At 42.7% G+C, this 15,337-nt stretch overlaps 1 protein-coding gene across 1 annotated transcript in view; it reads right to left on the minus strand.

The window, feature by feature from the left end:
- ece2a (endothelin converting enzyme 2a) overlaps window positions 1-15,337 on the minus strand; it is a 63,118-nt gene that overhangs the window by 16,592 nt on the left and 31,189 nt on the right. Inside the window, exon 3 of the mRNA XM_062405135.1 lies at window positions 14,771-15,054. Within this exon, the coding sequence (XP_062261119.1) occupies window positions 14,771-15,054 (284 nt within the window). The remainder of the gene's footprint in view (window positions 1-14,770; window positions 15,055-15,337) is intronic.

The raw sequence follows: 15,337 nt of genomic DNA on the forward strand, positions 1-15,337 counted from the left end.
GAGTTATTCTATTTAACTGCTGTCATATAAAGAGCCCTTGGGGCATGTTGTGTTCTACAGTTAGTGAGACACAATATGGGAAGCAACTGGCAGGGAGCACCGTAGGACAGATGGATGCACACAAACACACACATACACACACACAGATTCAGATGTACCAGAGTTCAGTCAGACTTTCCTTCCTCCATCATGGCTGCAACACAAACACAAGTCTGTGGTGTATAAACAAAGCTGACAGAGAAGATGTACAAAACAGGAAGGAGGTTATTGACTCCATACCCTCGCATTCAGGCCCCCCCTTGAGATGTTTACTCGTCACATTGGTTTCATTTTGACTTTGTTGCTATGAGACACTATTTGGGCTAAGTCAGCTGACTCATGACACTACAAAAGGTGAGTAGTATCAGTTCTCTCATCCACTTCTCAACTCTTAGCTAAAAAAAATTACTTCCCAAAATGTCAACTGTTTCCTATAGTTTATTTTTATACAAAAGGACTTGAGTTCAGAACACAGACTGTAAACAGATACGCACAACATGACAGCTCCCAAAAGTGAAGCCAAACCAGTGCCACCTGGTGGCTTGCAGCTGTTTAGGTCATAAATCCCACCTCCTCCTTGTCGGATGGGACATGGACCAAAACGTGATACAGTTTTTTCAAAGATGTTTTTTACCATTTTGGTCTGTTCTTATCACACTGATGTATGTGCAAGTGGTCTTTTCCCAGTAAGTTTAGCTTTATTGCTATTTTGATGACATAAAAACAGGAAGGAAGGAAGGAAGAATATATTTATTATCCCCTAAGGGCAATTTGTCAGCAGTATAAGACAACAACACATAAAAGACAGTAGACAATTTAACAAACCAGAACCAAAAAACAACTTACATAGACTTGAAATGTCATGATTGACAGCTGAGACTGACTCACGTATCGCCAGGACCTCAAGACAGCAGCTCCATCCCCTGATCGCTAATGTGCAGACTCTCAAAAAAGCAAGATGGTGACAACCATATCCGGGATATTTTGGCTTAATTTTTGTACAAGTTGAGATGCATCGTTAATCTTTAAAAAAAAGTCTACAGTACAGACAGAAAAGTGCAAGGAGCACATCCACCAAACAACAGTAGTAGCTGTTAGTTAGTTACTAAAGATATAACAGAGCTGCATAGATGCACTTTTAACCAGAGTGCAGTGATAAACACTTTCCCATTACCACCACTGACTGGAGGAAAAGAGCAGGTGAGAAAAAAAGAGAGCAAAGAGAACATCTCATGGTCAAACAGAGAGAGTAAGAAGCGAACTGTGATTTACGGTTTTATTTGGCAGACTGAATAAAAGCTTTGCACCGAAGATATTGAAGGACGTGATTTAATTACCTGATTCTGAGTAACTTCTAGTTTCTATTGAAAGCAAAGTGACATTTTGTCCGTCTATCTAGTCACAAGTAAGATTACGCTGGCGATCTGTGTTTGCTGCGGTGGTGACAGTGTCATATCAGTATTTATCATATTTTATCTACATCACACAGTGGCAAATTAATAAGGTCATTAAGGTGAGGTAAATTTATGAAGTGATAAAAATCAGAATGAGGAGATGGTGTCATTAATAATAAGGGAACTTTTAAAATGTGTAGTTAATGTCTTGACAAATGCAGTTATTTTAATCACCGTCTCTGGCTGAGATTTGATAAAACCAAAAAAGGCGATTTCTTTCAGCGTGAAGGCAGACATTGTGACATCTCTGGGCGTCGATTTACGCGTTCCTTCGTTACCTCACTCTGCTGGCACAGAGCAACCATAATGACATTTTCTTTTCGACATATACAATACGCTGTGTGTGAGTGTGTGAGGTGCGGTGCCTGCCAAAAGTCAGCTGACAGCCGCTGGCAGCCACTGCGCTGTAGATGCATAAGTCACTGTCACGGCGTCGCACTTCCTCCAGCATGGAAGGTGTCAGTTAAATAAATGTATAATTATCTGGAGGTTGTCGGGTAGCAGTTTGGTTTGGTGCTCTGCCACCCGACTCAAAGAGAAACGGAAGAGAGTCTTTTCAGTGCAGAAGAGAGGCATGACACACACAGAAAGTAACTCAGGCGACCCATGTGGAGCCGAGACAACAGAGGGCACAGAGGTACCTCTTGTGTCATGTGCATTGATTTTACCTCAATGAAGGAGGTTATTTTTTCACCCTTTCCTTTTTGTTTGCTGGTTGTTGTTGTTTTTTTAAACATACACTCAGTACATATATACTGGAGTGATTCCCACGAAACTTGTGGCTACAATGTATCTATGTGTGTCCTTGTAAGCAGTAGAATAGCAGTAGTAGTAGTAGACCATACGGGAAGAGTTGAATTTGGCAAAGTGAGGTCAATTTACATTTTGGCAAGTCCTCACTTTTTCAAAGGGCTATTAGGGTTGAGATTTGCTTTGAGGGTTAGGGTTGGAATTAGATAAGGGTTAAACATGTAGTTTGGATGATAGGTAACGGGCTAGGGAATGCCTTATGCCAATGAGTGACCTCACTAAGACAGAAGTGCATACGTGTGTGTGTGTTTATGTGCGTGTTTGGCATAGCGGCCAGCTGTTCAGCAGAGGGATCCCTCCACATCTGGTTGGGTGCTGTGGCCTGGAGTTGAGAGGGTATCTGCAGTGCAGGGATGAGAGGATGAAAGAAAGAAAAGAAAGAGGTGGAGTTGGATGAGATTAAAGACAAAGGGTGGTAAGGGATGATGATGGATTTATCCTAAAAAATTTAATTAGAAAATTTACAGAGAAAGGCACCTGGGGATGAGCTGTGTTTGGGAAAGACCAGGCACCGTGTTGAAAAGACTGACACGATTGGTAAATAGAACCAGATCTCCGATATCTTAGATTTGAGTAATGTTACGTAAAACATTCAATCACCAGTGTTACCGAGCTTGGTTTTTATTATCAGCCAATATTGTTGTCCTACCACAAGCTACAGGATTGTGAAACTATGTTATTTGCGCCTGTAGGAACAACAAGTTTCTGTTTTCCCACAGTGTTTTGGCTTCAAATCTTGTAGCTGGTTTGCCTTTAAACTCTTTTTATTAGTATCTTCTAAACGGCACTGAAGAAAATCATTGGGAAGTTTACTTCATGAACCAGCGCTTTTCTCGAAGTGGGCGGTCCTTCTCATTCTCTATTAGGTATAACTGTATGCTACTTATTAGCTCACTGGTGCCACAAGTAATTCCTAGGATCAGCAGTGCCTCTTTAAATATCCCAAAATGTTGAACACCTAGTGATGCTGGAACCCAAATTAACTCCTCCACAACAACACAACAACCTACAGAAAAGATTATTTAACCACAGTTTGTGGAGAAAGAGACACTCTTATATAACTAAACATGTGATTTCAGGGAAAGTTTCTAACGGAATCAGAAGATCACAAGGCTCAGCCATCGACTCTTACTGGAATTCAGTGGACAGCAGAAACATCCGGGCAGAGGAGAGAAAGAGAAAAAAGCAGAGTGCAGCGGCGGAGAGTGACCCAACTGCAGGCGTGATTGATCTGCTGTGTGGAGGGAGGCTGTTTTCACAGTTGGCTGGGTTCTTTCTATCCAGAAACACACCTCACTCACACACAAACACACACACACACGCGTGCTCCTGCAAACACATGAACGCATGCCAGTGCACAGAAACACAAACAACAATGCTTTCTCCTGCATGCATATTGATGCCTCTCATGAACCGGATTACACAGACATCGACACACATACGAATATGTGACATACAGAAACGAGCCAGGCCTTTGATCGACCCCGTTATGTCAGAGCCGTGCTTTTACTGGCATTTTCCCTGACCTCCCCCCCTGCAATGACAAACCGTCCTTTCTGCGGTCCGAACACTCTCATGAACATAAGTCTGCATGTTTGCTTGTGTCCCTGATCTTTTAATGTGCAATGCATGACAGAGTACATTCTCCATAATGTGTAATTAGAGACAAAACGTAATACCCTTGCAAGCCGATACTGCAGATTAAACTGTGGCTGCAGCCAGACAACATCACATGTAGATGGACGAGCAGAGTATTTCTGCAGGAATATGGATTGGAACCGAGGCAGAGTGGACCACCTGACCTACAAAAAACCTGCTGATGGTAACTTTCGACAGGAGAAGCAAACAGGAGCAGATATAAACAAAGCGGTTCAGCCGAGCCTCCTCTTCCTCCCCTCCCCACTGACTTTGAGAGGCCCTAATGGGAGAAAAGTGTCTGTATCGATTCTCCTGCTTTCTAACACTCTGAGATCGAAGAACAAAAGAGAGGAAAGAGACGGACGGAGGCAGGGAGGCAGAGGCAGAGTGCATCCTATCGAAGAAGCTTCCAGGCGCTGCAGCCAAATGAGGAACAGTGCACTCTGTATAAATAATGCTAATTAACGATATTAAAGGTTCACAGTGTAGGCAGAAACAGGGAGACGCTGCTTTGTGCAAAGACTGTTTACTGAGTCTTTTCTTAATTGCCCTATTTCTTTCTGTTAAATAAGAGGAGAAACGCATTATCTACTGCAACAGAAATACAATAACTAACATTTGAAGTATATAATGTTGACATTTGGAAGCCGGGCAGAACTTGCAAAGTCACTGTCATGTATTTCATCAGAGAAATGCTAATTTCTCTGATTGAAATACAAATGTTTTTCATTAGTATTGTACAACGGTACAATGGATCCAGGCACAACATTTTGATCAAAAGATGATCAGAGCAAATCAAATATTTTTTTATATTATTATTATTATTAGTGAATGAGCTACAGCATTGTTACCATTATCAACTGAACAACTGTGGCACATATAAATAAGTTTATGAAGTTAAAATCGAATCGGTTCATCTTTGAAATTCATCTGAAATTCCCTCAGGGCATTCTTGAGATATTACGTCCACGGTACGAAAAAGGCCACAGTAACCTCGGCCTTTTATCCCAAAAATATAATCAATTCAACCTTGAATTAAATTGCTATACCAAATCTGAAGACATTTCTAGAAGTTGTCCTGAAATCGCGTCTTCACAAGAAGTTGACAGAGAGAAAGGCAACCTGAAAACATAATGCCAACAATATCTGGCTATAGTACAAATACTTGAAGTGAAAGTTGAACTCATCTGACGAGGCTGTGAGTGTACACCCCTTAAACAAGTTTGGGAGCCACTGCAGTATCTGAACTAAGTGGGAAAAGTTGTCGTAGTTTCTGGAATCTCAAAAATACCCTTTCAAACACAGTCACACGCACACACACACACACTCCAGGGAGATTTGTGTAGTCTACTGACCCTCTTTGAGGGGTGTGCTCCACTCCACTTCACTGTGGCCTACATTGATTTTACACACAGCCACTCTAAATATGGATTCCCCCACTTTGGACTCAGGACGAGGTTGTAATATATTAAGTCGCCTGAATTAATAAACTTATCTGCAGCAGAAGAAAAACTGAAAACATACTGTGAAAAACACTATGATACACCATTGTTAAAATATATTTGCAAGTGTGTGGATTGTTCTTTTCCGATCTTCTGTCCAGACCTTTGGTGAGCTACTGTCATTATCCTCTCATCTGTCTCTTTTCCTGTCCTTCCTCTCTAGTGCTCCTCATCCCTCTCTCCTATATTCTCTTATTCCAATTAATGATCTTCCTCCTTTAGTTGTTTCCATAGGAACAGTGATCTGTAGTCCATACTGGTCGTCTAGGCAACGGCAAGTTGGGCAGGACGTTCGGTGAGAACGTGTGTGCACATGTCACACGGTAACTTGCCGCTCGCTATGCTGCAGGTATTCACTGTTTATAGAACTTTCTGTCAGATGAAATCAAAAATGTATTTTATTTGTGTGTCTTTAAACAAATTGAATTTTACACACACACGCACACGCACACGCACACACATACACACACACACACACCAGATTTAAGGACAGTCCCTCTTGATTATAATCTGTCTTTTGCACAGACTTGACTAAAATAGGGATAAACTCTCTCCAGCGCATTCAGGTTCACAGATGACATGACAAACAACTAAAGGATTGGGAACAAAAGTGTGCGTGTGTTTGTGTGTGTTTGTGTGTGTTTGTGTGTGTTTGTGTGTGAGAGAGAGAGAGTACAAATTAAGTGAGTAATAAAGCAGTCACATTTATGCAATTTAGCTATGACTCATGTTTAACACAGTAGCATCTGACGACCCATGTCAGGCCATTACTGGACACATTATATCCATGTGGACGGTCTTGAACTCTAAGCAGTCTGTGTGTGTGTGTGTGTGTGTGTGTGTGTGTGTGTGTGTGTGTGTGTGTGTGTGTGTGTGTGTGTGTGTGTGTGTGTGTGCGTGTGTCCGTGCGCGTGTCTGTGTGTTTAAGTGAGTGAGTGGGAGGGAGGGACAGTATCTGTGTACAAGGGAACAGAGACCTTGCATCTGGCTCCGGGGGGGGGCTTCCCTATTCACAGCTGGGACAACCCTTAATTCTGGATTAACAACAGTAAAGAGCGAATATGAGATAAAGAGTGTGGAGCGAAATGGGGATTAAACCAGGACAGAAGACAAATACGAATATAAACAAGGAGAAAAACATTTTAATCGACTGAGGACAAATAAACCTCTTTTCCCTCTTCATCACTAAAATAGTGGGAAAAAAAATCGTATTCGCAAAAGAGATGAATTATTTTACACTTCTGACACTATTGAGCACCAACATACTGCGATATTATCTGCTGCTAAATTTAGAACAAAATAAATAAATCGTACAATATATGTATGGGTATTTTGGTGGTGGTGCTTGTGTTTGTGTCTGTGTGAGGGGGGGGGGGGGCAGGCCATCTGCCAATGTGAGTGGCGAGTGCCTGTATGACTGAGCACATGCAGCGATTCATGCCTCTGTGTGAACATCTCTAGAGATGCGGGAGGCCTCAGCTCAGCAGTCGATCCCCTTACACACACACACACGCATGTGCATGCAGTACATATAAAGACATGCAAATGCAGATTTGCGATTATAAATGCAAAAACAGGTATTTTTACAACACATATGAACACGTGAAGCAAAAGTGTTCGTACAAAAAATATTCTATGCCACGATGCACAAGGGCACACACGCTCATCCTATCACTGATCCCACATCTCTACACATGCGCGGCCAGAATTGCAATCACCCGCCCTGCCTCTCTCTCACGTGTGCTCCACTGCTCTACTTTCCCTCCGCTGGAGCTGCTGAGGAGAGGGCTCGTCAGGCCAGCAGCCTCCATCTCTCACTGTCACACCCGCACAAACAAAACACAGACTGATGCAGCCATACACACAAAACCATGCATGCAACACACATGCACAGAGAGACATGGTAAGCTTCCTGCAGGTGGGCAAATTCAACAAAAGACAAGTGGACAGCGCACTAGTGTGTATTTTGGGATGCACCTGCATATACATATATATAACTAGAGTACATACATGTATTACCATAGTATAAGTACTTTATGCATATTCCATGCAAAAAAGGTGTAAAAAAAAAAAAGGGGGAGAAAGAGCTGGTAGATAAACACACAAACAATAATGTAAAAAAATCAGGTTTCAAAAGTTTACAGACACTGAAACCATCACTTTGGTAGCAGGGACTAACAACTTATTCCTTTCTAAACTTTAATATACCTAGAATTCAAATCACATTCTACCCATTAACACAAACTTTTTCTTTTCTGTGGTGGATGGTTGAAGGGTTGCACAGAGGGAGAGAGATATGATGCAAATAAAGTGCTGAGGTGAAAAGCAGCTTGGGTACTAAATTCCCTGAAGTGCCCTAATTTGCATAAAAAATATGATACACTTTGTAGTCATAACTCAGTCAGATCGAAACTCTGAGGCAGTAAACGCATATTTTTTTGGGGTCAGTATAACATTATCTCCAGTGTCCTTTAGGACTAAATGTCCATAAATCTGCTTAGAAATGAAGACACTCCTCTTGTCTGGGAATTTGGAGTTTTCTTCAGTATCAAGGAACTCGATCGCTGTGTGTTGTTTATCCCACAGAATGTTTAAAAGGATGGATGATATTATTGCTCCCCACAAGTAGGGCAGAAGCATCTCGATCGCCAACTGGTAGCTGGCTGCAGTATTGGACATAAGCCCTTCCTCCATGTTAAGGGTTGGAAGAAGGACCAAAGTAAAATGTCAAATTACATATCACATACATTTGTTATTAAAGACGACTGCTGTCATTTCAGGAAGCTCTCATCACACCAATGTTTGTCCAAGTGCAATTTGTTCCAGCTATGTAATTCGGAGTCAAACATCATGACTGCCAGCTGAGACCGGCCCGTGATTGGTCGAGTCCATGTACTATACATCTGCTGGATACTGATGTTACCAAGAACTACATAGAGGCCAGGCTCCATCTGTACCCAGTCTCAGATAACAGGAGGAAACATATGATAGAAAAGAGCGGAGGTTACTTTAAAGACAATTTTGTTGACTCGTGTATTGGGACTGATGTTTTCACCAATGTTCAAACACAGAGAAATCCACAATTTGATTCAAGGTAACAGGACTTTTGCTTTTGGTCGAGGCCTTTTAATATGTTCACATCTCCTTCACCCCTGGCTTTGACATGCCTGCTCTAACTAACAGTGCAAACAACGTATGACGAAGGGAAATCACTCTATTAACTTGATTATCACGTTAAACAGCAGCATGTGTTGATAAAGTGACATCCTTATTGACAGCCAACGAAACAACATCGTTAAAAACCTGATCACCAACATAAATTTGACATGAAATATGATTTTCAACCAAGAACGTGGATCCGGCAGCTGGGCAGGTCTCCAGCGACAGGCCCAACTCCTTGAGCGTTTTTAGAAACATCCACAGACAATTTCAAAAACACACTGGCCACAAAACAAACCTATGTCAAGCAAACTTTGCTTATAACAGTAATTCTGCTGCAGACGCCATTCCATCCATCCAAATGTTTGAAAAGCACATAATTCAGACAAAGTTTTACTGTTTCACGAAAAGAACAACTTAGCTTCAGTCCAGATCCTCAACAACACACTGACACTATGTAGAACCGCCAAACTCGTTAAGCAGACCAAAGTTACAGACTTTGCCTTGTCAACTACCTTCGCCCCTGAGTAAACACACAGTGACTCCCGTGGTCACCGCTCTCCAGCTGACTCAGCACTTTGAGTCCACCCAGATGCAAAAGAGAAAATCTCCACGAGTCACCTCAAACCCCAGATTTACACACACCGCGACCAAAGCGACCAAAATACAAACATCAGCATCACCAAGGACGCGTTTTGACCACAGGACTAAAGGTTAGCAATAAAAAAGTGTTAGTCTGAGATGATATCCAACTAAAGAGTCGCCATGGCAACAGTAAGAGTGATTACCCCCCCCCCCCCCCCGTGAGACATTGTTTGGGTGTGTATGTTTTTGAGTGAGAGCGTGTCAGCAACAAAAACTGTATTTGTTGTTACACAGACTGTACCAGGACTCTGGGAACAGAGAGTCTGAGTCTCATATAAACCATCCACGACATTTTGTATTTAATGTTTATTGGTATGTCCACATGAAATCTACCGATGTGAAGTTTCTCGATTGTTTGGGCAAATTTCTTGGTTTTTTTTGGTTCAAAAAGCAGATTTTTGGATCAAAGTGCCCTCCATCTTTTTTTCCCACCCCTCCTTGCTCCCTCCTTCTCTTCCTCTCCTCTTCTGCCTTATTTTCCATCGGTCTCACACTGGTGCACTGCTCATTAGCTTTCTGTCAGTCTTGGTTTCTGTCTCCCACTCCTTCTCTTTTTTCCCCCCTCTTTCTCGTGTTCAGCCGTTCATCTTTCCCTTTCTTTACCCCTTTGCGATCCCTCCTTCGCTGCGTGTGAATTTGAGAAACACTTCTTCAGGGATCTTCTCCGTTCTCATCACCCTTTTTCTTTTTCCTGCCCGCCTTTTTTTTCTCTCCCTCTCTCTCTCTCTGTGTGCGTCCAATTTTTTTTTTAAATGTTTTCTTGTAAGGAATGAAAGCAGTCTCTTAACCTGCCTCCCACATTCCTGAAAAACACACATGCACAAACAAGAATCGTGACTGCTCTACCTAGAGCAGGAGTAAAAATACACCAGCGCAGAGGACTATTGACTTCTCTGCAACCACACACACACACACACATATGTTTTATCTGCACACATAAAGGTGCACAACACTCAGAGTGCAGCACAGAGACAGTATGAACACAATCACACATTCTCCTCGCAGCCCTGAGCAAGGAGCAGTTGAGAGAAACCAAAGTGGAAATGAGAGGAAAAAGGAGTGAGAGGCAGAAGAAGTGCGAAGAGAAGGCGTGAGGGGAAGCATGTGATGTCGAGTGAGAAGGGAACTCGACTCTTTCGCTGTGGCGGCTTCCGAACTGGTCGGCAGCGTGAGTTGAGCTGCACTCCTGCTGAAGGGAAGTCAAATCCCCATCTGTCCCTCAAACACACTTACTGATCCTTCTCTAATACTTTCTTCTGTTGGAGGAAAACACACAGGACCACTGTCTGCTTTTAGCTCATGTGAGTGCGTGTGTGTGTCTATTTTCAGACGCTGACTCTAAGCACTTGGCGCACATACAGCCGAGTATCTGCCTTTGTTTACTTCCTGAGTCGGGCATCAAAACCGAAGTTGATTTGAGGAGATGGAAAAAATATTTAAATAATTTGGTCGTGCATCATCTTCTTCATCTTCATTATTTTTAATCTGGGATGTCTATTTTACCAAACGGTGTCTGTTCTAAACCTGCTTGTTCGCAATACGCTGTTTACTTGGCCTGTGGTGATACTAAAACACAGAAGAAGAGTTTCCACCCTTAGGCAGTCCGGACCCTCTCTCTGCCACAAACACACACACACACACACACATTTGCACACACGCACAAAACCACACTTCCATTCACTATAACAATCTACAGTATATGAACAAACTTGAAATATTTACACAACTTTCTGTTTCTACCACTGTCGCTTAACTCCAGGTCAGTTTAACTGTAAATATCATCCTGGAAACTTGACTGTATTATCACCTTTTTTCTTTTCTTTATTGTTATTTATCTTTTTACTGGGCCCCTCTCACACTTCCCATCATCTTTACCTTGTATCTCTGTGCGGGGGGGGCAAACGAGAATAATTAAAACCTTGAAGTGACCTGCAGTAATTGAGCCACAGCAAGTAAAGAAGAGCTGCAGGGCTCAGTCCAGAGAGCTGTGAAGCTGCGCCACTGCCTGTTTATTAAGAGGTTATTAATGTTGAACGCATCGCTTGTTCAAATCCCAACCAAATTTAACCGCTGCACTTCCTTGGGCCCTTAAAAATATACATGCCAAGTGTGAAGCTGATGAGATGAGCAGTACCTGAGATATGGGAGCCAAGACAGACAGCAGTTCTGGAGAGGACTGCACCACAGCAGCTTTAGTTGAGGGGGAAAAACATCAAGACCAAATAAATTCAAACTAGTGTGTAATGCAGGCTTGAAGGCACAAAATGACACGGTGCTGGAGCGTGCAGCCACTTTGACGAGCTCGTTTAGAAAGTACTGATTTCAGTTAGAGTACCTGCACGGGGGAAAAGTAATACACATGGCAGAGGAAGGAAGGCAATGCTGGGCTGCAGTGAGCACAAGCACATAATTGACTGTGATGACAAAATGTCTGATATTATGCTTCATTTTCAGCTTGTCGAATGCAATCAAGCTAACCAACTCCTGCCCACATTACTAAAGGCTGAATCCAAATCGTCCGCGTAACACTATGCCGGTAGCAGAGTCACAGCAACGTTTTACGGTGGGGGACCTGAAAAGCACTTATATATTTGTATTTGTGTAATCTACCATTTTCTGGTTTCTGTTCAGTATAAATTAGCATTAATATCAGCTGTACTTTGTCCTCTCGAGCTGCTTCCATTAAAATGATTCACACACTCTGACCTTTTTCCTCCATTGCCTTCACTATGATTATATATTCACTCTGTGTATTGAGCCCAACTCAACCTGTCATTACGAACTAAACTTTGAATTCATTTAGCGGTGCTGCAAAACGCTGCCGTGATCAAATCATGAGTAATTTTCCACCCCTACTCGGGGCTCGGGGAGTCACCTACTTTACTTTATAGTGGTGTTCTCTTGTCTTATTGTGTCGAGGTCAAGCGTGGCTAATGGCCAAAACATTATTATTGTCACGCTGACAGTGGCGGGTAGAGCCGCAGCTCGCCGCAGCTCACCGCAGCTGAAGGGCACTCGACATCGTGCAAGTCAACTGATGGGTTTGCGGAGATGGAGTGAAAATGAAAAGTGGCTCTATTACCGGCTTCACTGTCACAAAGTCGCTTACAAATAAACTCCTGCTGCGGCAGAGCGTTCACTCATCACAGTCGGCTGGAGACGCTTGTGTTTTGCATAATAGTGAGAGGATCAATAAAACTGGACCCGTCAACGGATTAGATAATACCTGAAACTGAAATAATATTATCTTCAAACTCCTGTGTGTGACTCAGGCTTAGGAACTTGCTGAATATTTATTTATTTACTTTAATATCACCTTATACATAACGGACAAATTCAGTATACATCCTCATACAATCATCCTCACTTTACTCGACGACTTTTCTCTACAAATAATACTTCCATGTGTATTGAACGGTATATATCAATAATTTTATTTTAATTGGCTATTTCTATATTCTATACTGTTAAGTGCTCTCTCGTCTTCTTTATTTTTGATGTAGTAAAAGAATTTGCCTAGGCTGGATTCAATTCAGTTGAACTTATCTTATCTTATCTGAAGATATATCGTGACCAACTGCAGGGACTTGAAACTAATTAGAGGTGTTTCCAAAAAGGGGTTAAACCACTTCTTGACTAGATTAAGATTTAGATTCAGATTCCTTTATTGGTTCCACACACATGCACACACCCATCCGTGTGAACACAGCAACACACAACACACACAGAGAACACACAGAGCAGTGGGCCACCATGGACGACTCCCGGGGAGCAGATGTTGGGGGAGTAAGGTAAGGTGCCTTGCTCCGGGGCACTTAGGTAGTAGGGTAGGGCGAGTCCTCTTGGACTTGAACCATATCCAGGTATGTTTTTGTAAGTCCGTGGCCTTGAACCAGTGACCTGTTAGTCTGATCTCCGTCTTTTCTACCACTAGTTCATCGCTATACTACAACTCTGCTACTATAACATAGGCATAGAGAACATGGCATAGGGGATAGAGCGGGTGTTCTCCAACAAGAAGGTTGCCGGTTCGAATCCCACTCTTTCCCATCTACATGCCTAAGTGTCCTTGGCAAGATAGAGAACCCCTAAAATGGCCCCTCATAAATGCTGAGTGTTGTAAATGTAAGTCGCTTTGGACAAACGCGTCAGCTAAATGACATGTAATAATGTAATGTAATAACACTAAATCAATCGCAGGCTCAGAATTCCGTCCTGTTTTCTTTGCCTCTAACCCAGCTCATATCATCCATCTGACCAGAATCACATGTGTGAATATGACCGGGACTGAGAGCTTGCATAGCCGTGTGAACCAATGACAAATGAAGTATGTCAAACAGTGAGATGTCTCAGCTTTAAGTGGAAGAGCGAGCAGATGATCAACAAGCTGCTGCAGTGGCTGAGAATTAAATAGAAGCGAAGGAACCTGAATTCCTCACCATGAATCAAATGCATGGTGAGAACTGCATATTATTAGTTTATAATAAATATGTATTTTTTATTATTAGATATACTATTACCATATTGAGAAAAAAACTCTTTGTTTGTCAGCACGTGCCTTTACTAATTTGGATATGTCCGCCTGGTGTTTGATGATCTTTATCTTCACAGGGGTCGTCTGAGGAGAGCACAGTGTGGATTGCCAAGAAAGGAAAATCTGCCGCATCCAGCGCTCCTGTCGTTTCGGTGGTTTGATGTTAGAAGTTCAGTAATAACAAAACATCTACGTTATGCACATCTGAGTGATCCTGTGTACTCTGGTTTGGGGGGTGGGGACTGTAAAGGCTCATTCATGCTATTTGTTAGATGTTTATGCATATGCGGATGAGTCACCTGTCCGTACTCTGTATTTGTGTACGTCTTCTGAAAACACAAAACGCTTGAAATCATAACGGGGCAGCAGTGTAGCCAAAGGTTCAAGAGAGGCAACCATAGGACATAAAGAAGAAATTTCAACCAGTTTGGGAGCTGGTAAGTTGGACCACCGCCATTTACATTACAACCTCCTCCACCGTCGCGATGTTTGTTGTTGTCAGAAACTCTCAAATCAGCTCTAACCTCTGAAGGATGTATTTCTTTACAACCATGTAAATGCAATGGGTGCATGGAAGCATGTGGACACTGACGGTCACATTGATTGAAACAAATCTCTCATCATAAGTCTAACGAAGCCACTTGTAAAAAACGAGTGTCTTTGAGGTTATTGTTTACTATAATTTGTTCCCATTATCAAAAGAAAACTTGGAATGGCTGAAAAAGTCTCATACCAGCACTGAACCTACAGTTGATCTACTCCCATTATACATAATAATATGCTCTGAAGGTTGTGCTTGTGTATTCAGCAGCTATTACAGGAAAGAAAGAGTCAGAGTTTACAGTAAACACAAGCACACACACACGCACATTCCTGGTTCCCTCTAGTACTTTTCATAGAAAATTGAATTGACTTTGGTGAGAACTCCAGCAAAAACCAGGAAAAATATCCAACCCCAGTGAGGGTGCACAGATTTTTTTTTGCATTACCTCTGAGAGTGCTTGGTGAACAAAACAGGCGGTCTCAGGGGACACCTCCCAAGGTGACTTCTCATCCACCATGATGGCGTCCAGCGTGGCCTTCTCGAGGATGACATCGAAGGAGGTGCCGGGGAAGCGGAGCTGGCGCACGTCCATCTGACGCCAGGTCATACCGGGGCAGTCGCTGTACCTGGCGCCCATTGTGCTGATGCACACTGAGGAGTAATCTATGTTGGTGATGGAGCGGTAGCCGGCAATGTACATGTCCCCACTCATGCTGCTGTTTCCGCAACCTGAAGGAAAAAAACACACAAACGAGAGGTAAGGTGACCGCCAGACAGGTTGGGGGAAGGAAAAACATAGAGTGAGGAGAGGAAGAATCAAGGGGGGGGGGGGGGGGGGGGGGGGGATACAAAACAATATTTCCCTGATGACTCGAATCCCCAATATGTTTTTCAGAATGAGTAAACGATGGTGTGATCAATAGAGCAACAACAAGGGATTACACAGAGCGCTGCTATCATGACAACAGCTATTGAAAGGACTGGGACCACCTCCTGCGGTTGATGACACACA

Source organism: Platichthys flesus, chromosome 14 (assembly GCF_949316205.1).
Source record: "Platichthys flesus chromosome 14, fPlaFle2.1, whole genome shotgun sequence".
Taxonomy (NCBI): domain Eukaryota; kingdom Metazoa; phylum Chordata; class Actinopteri; order Pleuronectiformes; family Pleuronectidae; genus Platichthys; species Platichthys flesus.